Below are 15789 nucleotides of genomic sequence, written 5' to 3'. Positions count from 1 at the left end.
CTTTGAGGGATAAATGCGCACTTTTCCATGAATCGGGCCCTATGGCGTTTCCAGCAGATATGAACGAAGCAACTAATAACATTAAAAACCTCTACTTGGAACATATATTAAGGATCTCAAAAGAAAGAAATATCATCAAGGAGATTACTCACTAACTGAAGGGTTTCCAAGTCCTCCAAAGGCATTCCCACTCACAGAAGCAAGGCCGGTGAATGATGCAGGCCGGTTGAAGGCTTCTGGAAAAAATATCATGCAGCAAGTTAAACATAAAATTCATGCCATGGATTAACTTTGTCCAGAGACGTGATGACTGATGGGCAATTATTAGAAAATGTGTTACATGTGTTGTTACTTGTGGCCAGATGAACGTTGAAAGTAGACAACTGAACACCCCTGAAAGCTTGAAGAAAATGCACATGCGATCCGAACCCCGACATGCCATATCCATCCTGATCCACGCTGTTCCCCATCAAGTCCTTACTAGTTTCTGCATTAAATTCTGTTTTTAGAGAACAAAATAACATTTTGCCTATGTTTAATTAGATTTGGAGTATATTTTCTGTGCTTGTTGTGCTTACTTGTATTCTGGGTGTACTTTTGATGTTTGCAGTCTGCACTACTTCCAGGTAAAAGCTAGAAGTATGCTGACAATTTCAGATACTGAAGTAGGGAATTTAGAAAATTTAGGGCAAAGCACATTTTCGCTGATCTATACAAAACCGAATGGTAACTAGACGTATTCTAGCGCATTGTTTTTTTTTTTACATGACAATGACCATGACATTGCAACAAATTTGGCATGTGTGTTTGGATTTAGCTATTCTGTTTTTTTCTTCCACAATTGCTACACTTCTATGATCAAGGTAAAGTTTTCAGAGGAAAACGTTTCCTATTTCTCCTATATAAAGTGTAACCTTAAGTGGAATATCTCTAGAGTGACATGATCACTTCTGTGGGCCATATCCAAGTCTGAGGAAAACCAGGGAATGTATTCGACCTCATGGAGTGCTACATGGCCACCTAATTTGTAAGGTACTTCTGAAACCCAACATGACGAGACTGGGTTGGGGCAATACACTTTTCCTACAAAAATCGGCCGAATTCCCGTAGCAGAATTATTGCTCATGGTAATTCCACCAAAATCCCCATGGAGTTCTAAGGACCACAAAAATGGGGATTTACACTGCCTTGGCAACACTAGTAATTGTATTTGTAATTGGTTATTTATAACGCGCTTAATACCCAGAGGTTTCTAAGCGCGGACCTGGGGGTCGAACCTGTGTTGCTCCGTGTCACAGTAAATCTGTGGGACCAAGTGGCGGTTACGGTAATCGAGTTTGGGGATATTTCAGCGGATTTGCCACTGGCAAGATGAGGCAATTCAGCAAACAATTGCTAGTATTAATCTTCAGACATGAGAAAAATAACAAAATGAGAGAAGCAAGGTAGAACGGCCACATTAAGAAAAAGATAAAACTTCTACTAAGATACCAAGAACAGAGGTGCCAAGTGCAGATGCCACACCAGAAGACACAATGGGCCTGCTTCATGGATTTTATAAAGCGACTTTTGACGGTGCAAAGTGACTCTGCAATGCAAACAAACACCCTGATTCATAGAGTGGTGCAAAGTGTATTTTTCAATTTTAAAGTGACCTTGCACTGACTTCACTATGCACTGCACAAAACATTTTGCACTACTTTGTGAATCAGGGTGTTTGTTGGCAGTGCAAAGTCACTTTGCACCAGTGCAAAGTCACCTTGCACCGTGCTAAAAATTCCATGAATCAGGCCTGAAGTCTTTATTACATGATATACAGAAGCATGAGGTTAGGCCGATCCAAATCAAAAAGTGCACCAGTACATTTAGAAAAATTGCCATTCTGCAGCCTGGCTTTTCTATTTGTAGTATTGTGTGGGGGAGGGGATGCCTTGCAGGAGTAGGATGTGGCCTTTTCTATTCTAAAAATGCTTTTTTGTGGTGGCTGAATCCAGGGAATGAAATGGTTTTGCAGAACCTTGAGGTTTTGTGGCGGTTCCATGGATCAGGACATTTTGGGAAATGGCTATTTTCCTTCCTTAGTTTGCCTGTTTTCAGTGCTGTGTGGTTGTGGGCATTTCCTGGAGGGAAATGATGCCCTTTTTGAACTAAACATTTTTTTGGGGGTAGCTGGATCTGAGATATTCACTGGTTTGATTGTGACAATTTGTGGAAAGAAATGGTGTTACATAGCTGGATTAGGCAATAGTATTTTTGGCCATGGTTTGTGTGGAAGGATTGTATTTCTTCTTTGGATTTTGGAGGTGAAGACTGCTTTTTGCTGGTGGCTTAAGATTTGGAAGAACATAGAAGATTTAGGATTGGAGGTGGTGGGACTGCTGACCAAAGCACTGCTGCAGACGAGGAGGAACACCCGCATCCACGGAGTCCTGGATGTGGGAGGATTTTACCAGTAGACGGTGCCACACAAGTGATATACAGAAATATGATTTGCAACAGAGGTCACGCACCACTAAGTAGGGGCAAAGGAAGACGCTATTCCTTTGGGTCATCTTGCTTGTGGAAACATTGCCAACTATGCAGAAGAGAATCTATTATGCGCATATGTGTGGAAGGAAACATGCAGTTGCACAGGTGCTGGCTGCAGAGGGCCTAGAATTGGAGATGTGAAGATAGGTGAGACAGTGTTTGCCGTTAAAGGACATGTGCACTTGTTGCGTATTATGCAAGCAGCTTGTGTTTGTTGGGGAGCAGACTTCGCAATCTTTTTGAATTGTGTTCACAGCCATAAGACAATTATCAGAATGTTTTGGTTTTTTGGGAGGATGTTTCCTGTATATTCATTATTCCACAGCTCTGCCCAGCTTCTAGTGAAATGAAGCACTCTGTCAAGTGAAGAAGCTCTAGGCATTTATAGATTCTGGGATTGGGGTAACCGGTGTATAATCTTACGGCTGGCTTTTCAGATATGAGAAGTCAACCTCTCCGAGAAGAAATCCGCAGGGTTGTAGGCACAGAAGTAAACATTTTAGGTTTCTAGAAGCTACAATTGATCAGGCGTAAAAAGTAGAGAACACATCACAATGGATATGTCACCCATCTTTAACTATAGACACACATTTTGGTATTAAATGGTGTGATATCTTAATTGCATAAATTCCATTCATATTTAAAAAAAAATCAATACTCAACTTCTCAGTGACGAAATATTTATCTCTAATGTAAAGTCTCTGTTGATTCAATATATTCCTTTGAAATTTCAGGAGAGTTTGAAAAAATCTACCCCAACCCCCATTGATGAAGTCAGAGGAAGGTTACACACAAACACCAATCCTTTAGGCCTATCCAAGATCACTGTATTGATATGTTTATTTTATTTTTTATTATTAGCACAGTTGACTGCACAAGAGGCGTGTTTCTTACCTAGGTGAGCGGCTGGGCTGAGAAAGTTGCTGTGATGGGCTGGGTGTCCGAAAGGGTTGCCAGCTGGATGCCCAGGACCTGGAATACAAAATGGAAGAGATGGACATCAGCTCAAATGCTAAATCTAATTTATCGAATTCTCCAAGTTCAAAATGCACATACACAAGGTGAAATAAAACAATGCAGATTCAACAGTTCTGTGACTCAGTTTTGGATAAATACTGACTCCCTTTACATATTGGCAGACGTGCTACGGTGATGCGCACTCACGTCAGTACAGTTAATTTGGAAAAAGAAGGGCAATCAGGAACAAGTGACTGCAATACACATTCACTTTTCTCCAATTTAATTCAGTTAAAAATGATTCAAGGGTTTTAATGGTGTCGTGTGAACTATCTTAGAATGAGCAACCCATCTAGGAAGTACCTTGAAAACTCCAACACACCAGGGCAAATTGAATACGCGAATGCGACAAAATGCACATTTCCAAAATTCCCTGCCGAATTTCTGGAAATTCCAGGTCTGGGTGCTGAATTCTGTAATGAATCCACGTGGCACTCATTGGAATCAGTGTGAAAAAGAGACCAGTTGCAATTTTGGACACCTGTCGTCTGCAGCACCGGTCGGATTCCCCTGGTAGATCCCTAATTTAGACGGCCCAACTTCTGTAAGAGGCTCTTTTCAATTAGGACAGAAGAATAAGGCCACTAGCAGCAGGCTTCTTTTAATTTCGCTTCTTTGCATGCTGACAATATTTTATCATCATTGTCTCAACATCATGTTTTTGCCACTGTATTTCTTCCAGGGCTTGCTTTTGAATGCAACGCCACTCTAACACGGAAGGTTTTCCAACTGTAAACAGACTGATAATATAGATCCGCGGATGTGAGCATGTAATAAGACGGGCGGGGCTGAATATATGCCTCCTCTCTCTCTTTCAGCAAAAATAATAATACTAATATATATGGGATCACTGCTAGGACCATATCGAAGGTATAGAATGCATTTGCCACATCCAACCTATGAGCAGATTCCCTACTGAAAAATAAGAAAGCGGGAACCGATCTAATTCAATCAGAAACGCCAACATGCTACAACCCAAAACAAAAATATTGTTATAAAACAACATCAAATTATGCTCCCAAGGTCCGGGTGGACAGATTTATGGCAGAGGAGGAATATGAGGAAAACCAAACACCATGAAGACAGCAAGAAAATATATTCACGCAAAAAAGTGGGCCTGTAACCCAAACCTATCTAATAGTGCAGAGACATCCACACAATTCCAAAACTTAATCAGTAAATGTACTTTCTCAGAGAAGACAGGGAAAGGACTAACTCACGGCACCCAAAACCTTCCTTAGAATACGGTGATTGGCCACCTATCTAAAAAAAAGTGGATAGAAAAAGAAAGTCCACTAAAGTGAAATTCCTTTCTCCTCATTGAAAAATCTGTGTGTGACCATATTTTGGGACACAGATCATGACGTCTAACACACGTTCATGCCTCGACTACACTAAATGTAACTAAAAACACACATCTACTCATCAAAACGTTAACACCAGAGAACCCACTGGTAGGAGCAAATCTTTATTCACCCAAAATGTTAGTTCCCTGTCAGGAAATCAAAGGTCCCCTATCTTGAAAAACAAATGATTGATCTTTCAAACTTTTGGAATGATTAGAAGAATACGGATATTGTTTTCAATTTAAATATCCCTTATACTGGGCAGTCTTGATCCATGTGTGGATGTCTGTGCACTGCTAGACAAATGTGGGTTACCTGCCCACCTGTTGTGTTGACATTAATCTGGCCCTGCCAGCCCATCGTTTGGCCCTTTTGGTGTTACTAGCAAGAAGATATCACCCAAAGAGTGATGGGGGCCCACATAACCGGAAATAGCAATGACACATGCACAGGCAGTTTCTTGGTCAAGTTATGGGTGAATATGCTGTTGTATCACCAAGCATTCACTCTTAGGTGAGCGGTATGTAATTATATTAAGGAGAACAAGGAGGACCACAAAGGTGATCATTATCTATGATGGTTTCCAGACCCCCTGCGAGAACCTGATTACCTCTAGGTACAATATCTCAGACATCGTCTGGGCGCTCGATCCTACACCCCAGATGCCCTTTCTAATAGGGGTATTGAACGAAGGGAATTCTACTACTATTTACATGTAACATGCTGCGTATCCCTCCATTTTGCAGTTATGCTTCTTAACACAACCAAGATTAACATGCAATAGCAGTTCGCAGTTATGACTGACATGCATTCGAGGTTGATTAATGACCGCAAAAGCAGAAAAAACATATTGATATTTTCCTCCCCTGTAAATGATTTACATTCATCGACACAAGTATGTATATATGTATGTGTGTATGTATGTATATAGAATCCTTTTGAGTGGAACTCATTTGTGAATATAGTTTTACGCCTACCCCTAACACCTCAAATATCGAAAAAAAGTGGTGATGGCAAATATCCAATGACTGCTGTACTCACCAGCTGTAGTGAACAGAGCCGATGGCCTTAGGTCATGAGGGTGAGGATGGCTGTGTGGATGCGGGTGGTGATGGTGAAGCGCGCCGAAGAGGCTGGGACCTGGAGGCCGGCTCAGAAACTCTGGCTTCAGTCCAAAATCCAGTTTATGTGGATCCGTCTGCATCTGTTTCTGAGAAAGTAAAGGGGATTTCCTGTGAGCCTTGGCAAATGGCAACATAGTAATCTTCCAAACAAAGTGACACACTTACGTTATGTTATGTTGTGTTTATTAGGTTTATATAGCGCTTTAATCCAAAGCGCTTTACAATATAACAACAAGGTACAATAATGGGAGAAGCATATATACAATCATGATACAAACCAGTGTAACAATACGTAGAACAGTTTCCTTAGATGGAGGAGGCGAGGGAAGGGTGAGGAGGAAGGGAGGGGGAACATAAATTCAGTTGTCTGATTTAAATTCCAGAGGGTGTGAAAAGGGGGGAAGGGGAGGTATGAAGGAGATAGGGGGGGCAGGGGAGAAGGCAGGAGAGAGGAAAGAAGGAAAGTCAAGAGGGGGAGTGAAAAAGGAGGGCTTTCAAGGCAGTGTGGAAGGAGGAGTAGGTGGGGACGGAGCGGATAGAGAGTGGTAAGGAGTTCCAGTGTAGGGGGGCCAAGAGCTGAAAGGAACGGAAGCGTGAAGGGGCACATGGTGAAGGGGTTACAGTGAGTAAGAAGAGATAAGCGGAGCGGAGAGAGCGTGAGGGAGTGTCGAATGATAGGAGCGAGGAGAGGTAGGGGGGAGCAAGGTCATGGAGAGATTTGAAAGCCAGACAGAGGAATTGAAACTTAAGTTGGGAGAGGAAGGGAAGCCAGCCAAGGTGGGAGAGCAAGGAGGAAATAGAGTTGCGAGTGATTACCTAATTTGCATTCACGGCCATTCAGATTTCCATAAAGTGAATAAAAACATCAAAACCACATCATGTTCCAGTCCTGTTATGGATATCTTATGCAGGAAAGTAAATATATATGATTTCTAATTCAGATACGGTAGTTATAAGCAACAGGCTAAGGCGCCTTGAATACAAAACAGAAACAGATGCCAACAGACACACAATGCCTTGGATACCAGCAACCAGAACCCCTTGATGCCAACAATAATGTGGTAGATGTTAGAAAACAGCATTCTGGATGAAATGAGACACAACAAGCTGCATGCCAAAGAATACATAATGAACCAGATACCACAAGCATAATTCAGAATATGCCAAGGGACATAATCCACAAGATGCCAAACAACACATAATGAACAACATGCCACGAGGAGCACGGTGCAACGAGTGCCAACAGACACGGGGTGTATTAAATTCCATTAGGCACACAATAAACTAGCTGCCACCAAGAACGACACATACATTGTATGCCAAAGATGCATTCTAGCAGACCAGGCATCAAGAGACACTCGGTGCATTAGGTGCCAGCTGGCTGAAAGCACCAGCTCTTTCCAGACAGAGGGTGCATTAGGGCTGCATTACAGAAACGTTGCATCAGTGCATGGGTTATAAGTACATGGGCAAACATCGTCCTGTTGCAAATATTCTTTCAAAGAATGTTTGCACTATTGCATAGGACTGGTACTAGGACAAGCATTGTCCTGCTGCAAAAATGCATTGAAATAATATGTGTTTGCCCAAGAGCAATTTTTTGTACTAGAGCTATTTGCCCCTGCGCCGGTCCAAAATGTCTGCAATGCCACCCAAGGGTGCCTTGAGTCACAGAATATTAAAAATTGCAGGAGCCAACACCCAAATAGACCACCGGATGCCATGGCACACATATGTCAAGTAATGCCATGACACACGTCACTCACTAGGTTTCCTGATCTGCAATATATTGTCTGGCATAAAACATAGAAGGCCCTATATGCCAGGAGACATGGAATGCATGAGGTGCAGGAAAGTTTTGAATGAAGTGTGTGCTGTGAGGCAAGCAAGGCCGAGGTACTACTAGATACATAGGGCCCCATCATAGCCTTGGCCGTATCCTGGCAGTAAGTGCGGCAAGATACTGCCAACACTATTAGAGTTACCGCTACTTGTTCCACCGCCAGATCCCAAGTAGCGTAAGGTAGTAATTCCCCATTTTCTTGAGAGTCCGTAGGACTTTGCGGGGATTTTCGGCACTATTACCGCCGGCTGCGATAGCGTCAAAATAGCGGGCGGAAAGCTGGAGATTTACCTCCAGCTTTCTGCCCAAACTCGAAATTTGGCAGAGCGGTAATGTGGCAGTAATACCATTACTGTGTCGTGTCATTTTTACTGCTCCGCCCAAACGCTGATGAGGCCCATAATGCACTAGAGGGCATGAGACTCAAAGCATCATAAGCCAACAGTATAATAAGATACCAGTTGCAACGTCATGGGTGTCGCCACAGTCCGCTGCAAAATGTAGCAACTTCTACGAGTCATAGACTACAGTGCATGCAGCGAATGATCGCAGTCAGTAGATGCAAGTTCGCTAGTGGCGGCATTACACCTTGACTAGCATGGAGACAGGACCACCAATTTAGCAGATAAGTATATGCGTTTTGCCATGACCTTGGAATGTTTCCAGCATTCCAAATGCACACCATGGCTTGGAGCCACTAGGGCTTTACCAAACTCCCAATGTCTTTTCTCTAAAATATGACTCACCAAAGCTGTGGGCAACCAAACTATCTTAAAAGTGAATGGAGATGTATATTACATTTCAGACCCACATACGGCACAGGGAGCCGATACGCAGAGGAAAAGTAATGGGAAATGTAACAATGGGCCTCATTATGACATCGGCGGTAACCATGCCTGTAATACAGGCACGGCTGCCGCTGGTGTCATTTTTCTCCGGCACCCACAAATGGGCAATTACTGGGTCATTACGGCCCTGCTGGACCCGATAACTGCCCATTTGCGGGCGCCGGAAAAAAGATGCTCCACATTCAGCCCTGAAGGGCCGAATGGGAATGGGGAGGTCGGATGCACCGGCACCGTGTATAACGGTGCCGGTGCATCCGACATCCTGTGCTCGCGGGTGCCGCTCTGCCCGCCAGCCCGACCTGGTGGGTGGAAAGGCACCTGCAAACACAACTCGTAGTTTGCCGGTCCGGGAATTACGGTACAAGCAAGTTTTCCGGCAGACTTATAATGAGGCCCAATGTGTCAATCACCTTCTCTATATGGAATATGAAGGCTCCTGCACAGTCGTTTCAGGTCATAGATATTGATCAAGTTGGGCCGCTACAAAAAGCGTTAAGGAAATCTTGCAGCACCGCTCTGCCAATGTTGGTGTCTACTCGGCCATTCTTATACAGGCCGCATTGCTGTGTGGATGCACGCACAGAGGTTTTTGTGGCACCCGTGCACATTTCAGACAGTTTTCCTCATGAAAGCGCCAGTATTTCCTTTGCTGTGATGGAAAGAGCTCCAATTTGGTCAAGTAAATGCTCATTATCTGCCCTGTACATACGGCAGGTTTGGGTATTTGAAATCTTAAAGTGCCTGCCCTTTCTGTACCACTGATTGAGCACCAGTGGCGTAGTCTACTATTTTCCTCAACATATGTGTGCTACATTATATTGCGTAACTCAGTACCTAGCCTACGAAAGTTGCATGCCATGGAGACGAACCACGTGTAACATATTTTGTCTGCCACAGCTGGGGTTGCGGATGCCCAGACACGAGGCAGAAACATCTTCCTATGAGGTATCACCACGTGGTCTGTTTAACTTGTGGCCTATCTGTCCTCGAGACAGTAAAGCATAATCGTACCTGTTGTGGGCACTCCTGTTGAGTCTGCTCCTGTGTACCTATGGAATGCCCCATGAAATGTAATGACACAGCACACAGAGCTCTGTTAACCAGATCATCTCCCAGACATTGACCGGAGCTTGTTTCAGTGCATTTTTCCTCGTGGAGAAGCCATGCCCGTATGGCTCCGGTCGGGTATTTTTCATTTCCTTCTTCCCTCTTCTCTTTCTCACAACAGCGTTCTCCAACTCTCCTCTGTCTCTTCTGACACTCAGCTTGGAATTCCCAGATTACACACCTGCGATTTACAGCAGGCACCTAAAAAAATGCCACCCGACAAGTCTGGCCCCAACACTTCAAGGTCTTCCAGAGCACTTCTCGGGGGCATCGTGCAACCATGCTTCCAATAATTCTACTACTTCTTCCTAGGTATTAGAAACCACCATCCCTGCACAATGGTCGTAACCATGAGATTTCTAATTTTCTCTCTTCCTATCCGAGAATTGTGTCTGATCAACGTACTACCATTATATATGCGCCCCTTCTTATGCAGTCAATCCCATCCTATCTTCCCAATTTGTTTGTTTGAGATGTCCCTATCCTATTCCTGCTTTTCCGCCCACCACCACTTTTCCCCTTCTTCCTCCACAGACTACAGTCTGTTTGCTCTGCGCATGGGCGCAGCGCGCCACTCTCGTGGACAAGGTACCACCTCCATAAAACCACTGTGGTTGTGATAGGCATAGTTTGAAAGCTATCCAACATAATAAGTAAGGGTGCCCTCAGTCACTATCCGTTAGATTTTGATCAACACCACCACAAACAAACAAACAAACATCCCCTTAATTAATGATTGGCTCCACCATGCACTTATCTGGGCGATTTAAATTCCAAATTTAGACATAAAGATATTGGTTTCTGATCTCGATGCATGAACATGATTCTGTATAAATTGAACAGTAATCAGAGCGAATATCTAAGTTCACCAGTTACTTCTGAAAACAAAATATTGCCATTTCACTTGCAATGTGAACGGCGGTCAAGGCACCTGGAGATAGGAGTAAGAGGAGTAAGAGTTCAAGACACCTGGGCAGTGGGGAATTGTGTAAGTGATCAGGAGACCTGCGAAATGATGTCTGACGGTGAATCTGTGGAGCAGAGCAAATGCCAACCCGCCAATCAAAGCCCCCCGCGTCACCAGTGCCCATTGCTTGCAGCAAGAGCGACTAGTGGCTTAGCTTTAATGCCCAATAAAGATTCCATTAAGATATGTTCCGGTCCATGAAACAGCAGCCCGCCACGCAGAATTAAGAAATGCCCATCACAAAAAGGTGAACGTTAGTTGCGCATTTAGAAAATGCCTTTTTTATTGTTTTACAACAGCACTGAAGCTTTAAGTCCTGGTTGAAATTGAAATGAAATTGGTTCAGTTTAAATACGAACGACGCATTAAAATTCCGCTGTGAATTATTCAAACAACAAAAAGGCTTATTAATGCTCCAATGGTGCAGCGGAGTCCTGTAAAGCGCCTGATACTGGGCCCGCGCGTTCCCGCTCGCGATGAAAATCGAGCCATTACTTTCAATGGGAAAGGATTACAGACAGTAAAACCGTTTTGCCAAACAAGAAGATATATAATTTTATTGCCATATTAAAAAAAAATGCAAATGTCTGTCTACTTTGAAAAATAATGCAAATCTCTCTCAAGGGCAAACTAAAGAAGAACACGCACGGAATTGGCATGAGGCGGTTTAGGTGACTGCGGGAAAACTTGTCATGACCTTTTTTAACTTCTGTGGTTGTAGATGTTGAGCCATTCCTTTAATTCACTATGAACGAGCAAGCAATCCTTACCTATTCTGTGACATTCCTGGTCGTTTGATCAATTATAAAGCTGTACAGACCATGGCAGGGGTCATTATCGCAGGATAATGGCCCACTCCCATGTTGTTGCCAGAGGTGTACCAGAGATCTGTAAATCGGGGCACGGTCCTTATCCCAAGCCAAAATAACACCTCTTGTTGCCTATTAGTCTATTAGCCCATGGAGTTGTGCAACTCAAGAGGAAAGTGTTTTTTGTTGTGGCAAGGAAAAGAAGAAAACACAAGAAACTGACAAAGGCAAATTCATAAGCATAGAACTCGTAACAAGAAACCTTGCTGATTTTGTGTTTCCTTCTGATTGTTATTTTGGGGAACTGAACTTTCGAGCCACCCTTACCAAGACCATCATTTCTGGCTTTGAAAGATTCAGGTCCAAGCCATGATCATCAAAAAATGTGTTTGGATAAAGCAGGCCTTGTTGAAAGCCCCTTGCAGTGAGTAAATCAGTGCTGTATTATCGGCATACATTAATAAGCCATCGCTAGCACCATGTAGGACCGCTGGATTGTTCTCACTGGAGAGTTGTGAGGGTTGAAATTGACAAGGAAAAGAATGAAAACGAACAGGCTTAAAGGACAACCTTGTCCACTTCCTTATTTGCTAGAAAGTCCAACAAGTAATCATTAGCCCCAGAAGACCATCCAGCACCTGAGGTTTCTGAATTGATCCAACGATATACAATCCAAGCATATACAATGTGCGTAATACACGAGACTAATCTAGCAAGTCAAAAGCCTTGGCAAGGTCCAGGAAAGCAACAGATACTCAACCAGCTCTGACCTTAAAATATTTCTAAAGGATAATATTAAGCAGAAAAGACTGGTCAGTGGTGCTGAAGCTCTCCCTGAAACCTGCTTGTTTATCAGGGAAGGTGTGATTAGCAGTGACCCACTCCTCAAGCCTAAAAAATAAACATTTTGAAAAACCTTTGCATGATGCATCCTGGAGAGGGACTGGATGGTAGCAGTGGGGCTCACCTAGTGAACAAACTCCTTTTTCAAGATGGAGGCAGGAGAACGGCCATTACTCCAGCTAGCAGTGGTGGCATCTTGAAGGGACGATTAGTGTGGATGAAAGCCAAAAGTACCCAAACTCATTCTGGTGATAAAACCTGTATAAAAGGATGAGTTTTTAAGTTATTTTGGAATAGTGAAAGGCTTTCTTCATGTTGATCCGGTTGCTGGAGGTTCTAGGGGCAGGTGACTCCTGCACTAATTGAACGCTGGCAAAGATGTTTCCTCCTGAAAATAGTTTTTGATAGTTTGCTGACCATTGGTTGCCGGTCCGATAGCACAGTGAGTACAGAGAGTAAAAAAAGCCAAAGCCTGAGGCCTAAGTTTCCCCTACATTGCAGCCAAGACCTGGAACGCTCTTCCTGCAGACATTAGAGCGGAAAACTCACTCCCTATTTTTCGCAGGAAACTGAAAACCTCATTCCTTGCATTGTAAATATGAAACTCTCAGGACTCCATGTAAATATTCTGCATTGCTAATGTATTCATGTCTACTGTAAATACTGTACTTGTATATATTACTGTATCCTATGCAACTAAGACATTGTATGTAACAAGCGCCACGATGCCCACGGGATGATGTGCGCTCTACAAATCTGAATAAATAAAGAGTAGAGCGCTCACTTTGACATCTGTGCAGAGCCTGCTGATGCAGGTTCGAATCCCAGCAGGGCCAACTCAGCCTTTCATCCTTCCGAGGTCAATAATTGACCACCACACACTGTGGGTAATAATAAGCAGCGCTCAGATACCTTAGGGTTCGTAGCACTATATCAATGCTAAATTATTATTATTATTATTGGGAATCTTACTGTGTTGATGGGGTTGTGTTTTTGATGCGGGTGGAGAGATACTATTCCCTGCCATGAAGCGCCTTGTTGATGATGCACAAGGATTTAAATTCAACTCTTTTTTTGGGATCTGGTGCACGTGCAGGACATGAAGAGCTGGAGTAATATGGTCATGTGTTTAAAGTTTTATAATTCATTAATTGGTTTGTATTGCTTGTAGGATATGAATTAGGTGTTTAGGAAGGCCCAGGAACAAACTATTACAGTGGCCAGCTTAGCTGAAACCATAGCCCTAACGTCCTCAAATATAGCTGTAGACATGTCCCATATGTGCCTACTGAGAACTTAATATCCATAGGGACTGGGCCCATGTGGAGAGGCCACACAAATGGTGGGACAGAGTATGTTCATGCCTGTGTACATGATTTTGCTGTGTTCAGGCACATGAGGTCATCGATTGTGCCGTCTTTTCTTGGCAACAAAGCAACTGGTGTTGTCATGCAAAGACCACGCGGACATTGGCATTTTGAAGGCCATCGGCATGTCATCCGTACAGAGCTGAAAGGATGCCCAGAGAGCACGGAAGACTTAGAGGCATGGTGTCTTATTTGATCACATTGAAGGCTATGGTAGAGAACCGTAGGGCAGGTTTCGTTGAACATCGATAGCAAAGCCTCCTTCACATGCAGCGGAGCAGAGTCAGTGCTCCGGACTGGACGGAGTCCTGATTGGAAGACATTTCCATGGTGCCACTTTCTCTAGTGTCCTTCTCATGAAGGGGTTGCTTGCGATTGGTCAAAACGTGGCAGTGTGCGGTGATCAGCTGAAGGTTCTTTTCTGAAGAGGCCATCTTGAGGCCTTAGCGTACTTCCCGCTGACTCTGATGAGGGTGGTCATTGCAAACAGGGGTGCACCCCATTTTCTTTGTCGGCATTTTCAAACTTTCTTCTCAGAGCAAGGCTGCATAGCTGAGGCAAAATACTATAGGAATCCGTGAATCTTTCTGCTAGTAGAGTAGTTCTTGCGTACATACTCCAGCCCGCTTTGACATAAGAGGCGTTATTTACTTACGGATACACGCATTAGAATACAACCTGGACCCTGGAGCCTTCCAAAGTATGTTCTAAACACTTTACGTGGTAAATCACACTGTACACTATTTACAAAACACTTAAAGGCCTTCCTAATGGGCACATTTGTTCTGCCATGTTTGTCCTTTGCATCTCCAGAATGCCAGGCCTCTTTGGATTTGAAGATGAATGTCTGTATCAGGGGAAGGTTCAACTAGAAGCCATTAACAATCAGAGGGCCTCTGGTTAATCCAGGCAAGGCAATTATTCTCACAATAAAATCTATTATTCTGTAAATCCAAACAGACAAAGGCTGAACAGTCACATAAAGCGCTCTCTGGAGAGAATGAGATCTCACCAAGCTCACAGCTCACACTACAACAGGGAATCTGTCGACTGATTTCTAATTTCCTGAACGTAAATGGGGGGGGGGGCAGTTGACCCATTGCATTTAGACAGCATTACATGAACTGAAGAAAACAAGCTAAATACACCAACCTTGACTTTTTGTTGATGGTGGTAGATCTGCCAAGCAATGTGGACGTGCATCGCGCACCACTTTCCAGGCTTCTGAAAAACAACATCAGAATGCAACATTTATAAGAGCTGTCAGTCACATAGTCAGTAAACCTCATCCACTTGTTGGTGATGGCATTTACTTCTCATTTTAGTAAATAATAAGTGCCGTGATCAAGTGTCTATGTGTATATACGTGTGTGTGTGTGTGTGTATGCACATATATACACACACACACACACACATATATAGAGATTTTATTTAATATATGTGAATATATATTTATTAAGCGGAATGGCCTTTAACATATATCTATTGACAACCTGTATTTGGAAGGTTGTCAGTCTAAAAATGTTGGGAGGGCAAAATAAGAGCACGTTGAGAGTATGTTGGGCAAAATTATATATAAGTATATATATCCTAATAAATTGACTCTCTTTGCCTGCCCAGCATATGACAAACATTAATTACCTAGTAATCGTCTTTCTGTGGCTCCTCTCTGCTTAGAAATACCAGGCTTTGTATGAGACACTGTCTAGTGACTGGTGTAGAGTATTACACCTTTTTTTTCTTTTTTCGAATTTGAAAAGGGTGGGTTGACAGGGGCACTTCTGTTACACTATCCCTATTTTACATGTACATGTATCCATAATCCCTCCCTCATCGACGTCCTCAGATTGAGCATTTGGATCTAAGCAGATTCACAAGCCTCAGAAATAGGGCTCCCAAATCGAAGCCTTCCAATGATATATGCTAAAGGAAAATGCCTAACATGCATTGCTGACCAACCATCCAGACAACTGAACGCCAACTGCTCTG

At 43.3% G+C, this 15789-nt stretch overlaps 1 protein-coding gene across 4 annotated transcripts in view; it reads right to left on the bottom strand.

Annotated features, from left to right (window-relative positions):
- AUTS2 (activator of transcription and developmental regulator AUTS2) overlaps positions 1-15789 on the bottom strand; it is a 183179-nt gene that overhangs the window by 9139 nt on the left and 158251 nt on the right. For 3 of the 4 annotated variants that reach the window (XM_069614764.1, XM_069614767.1, XM_069614765.1), the window contains exons 8-11: positions 14953-15024; positions 5934-6102; positions 3424-3501; positions 153-236 (exon numbers count right to left, since the gene is read on the bottom strand). In XM_069614764.1, the coding sequence (XP_069470865.1) occupies positions 153-236; positions 3424-3501; positions 5934-6102; positions 14953-15024 (403 nt within the window). The remainder of the gene's footprint in view (positions 1-152; positions 237-3423; positions 3502-5933; positions 6103-14952; positions 15025-15789) is intronic. The other variant, XM_069614766.1, reaches the window with a different exon arrangement.

This window comes from Ambystoma mexicanum, chromosome 9 (genome assembly GCF_040938575.1).
Source record: "Ambystoma mexicanum isolate Mex_15411 chromosome 9, UKY_AmexF1_1, whole genome shotgun sequence".
NCBI lineage: Eukaryota > Metazoa > Chordata > Amphibia > Caudata > Ambystomatidae > Ambystoma > Ambystoma mexicanum.
Note: the sequence above shows the minus strand (reverse complement) of the source record. Positions and strands in the feature narration are given on the sequence as shown.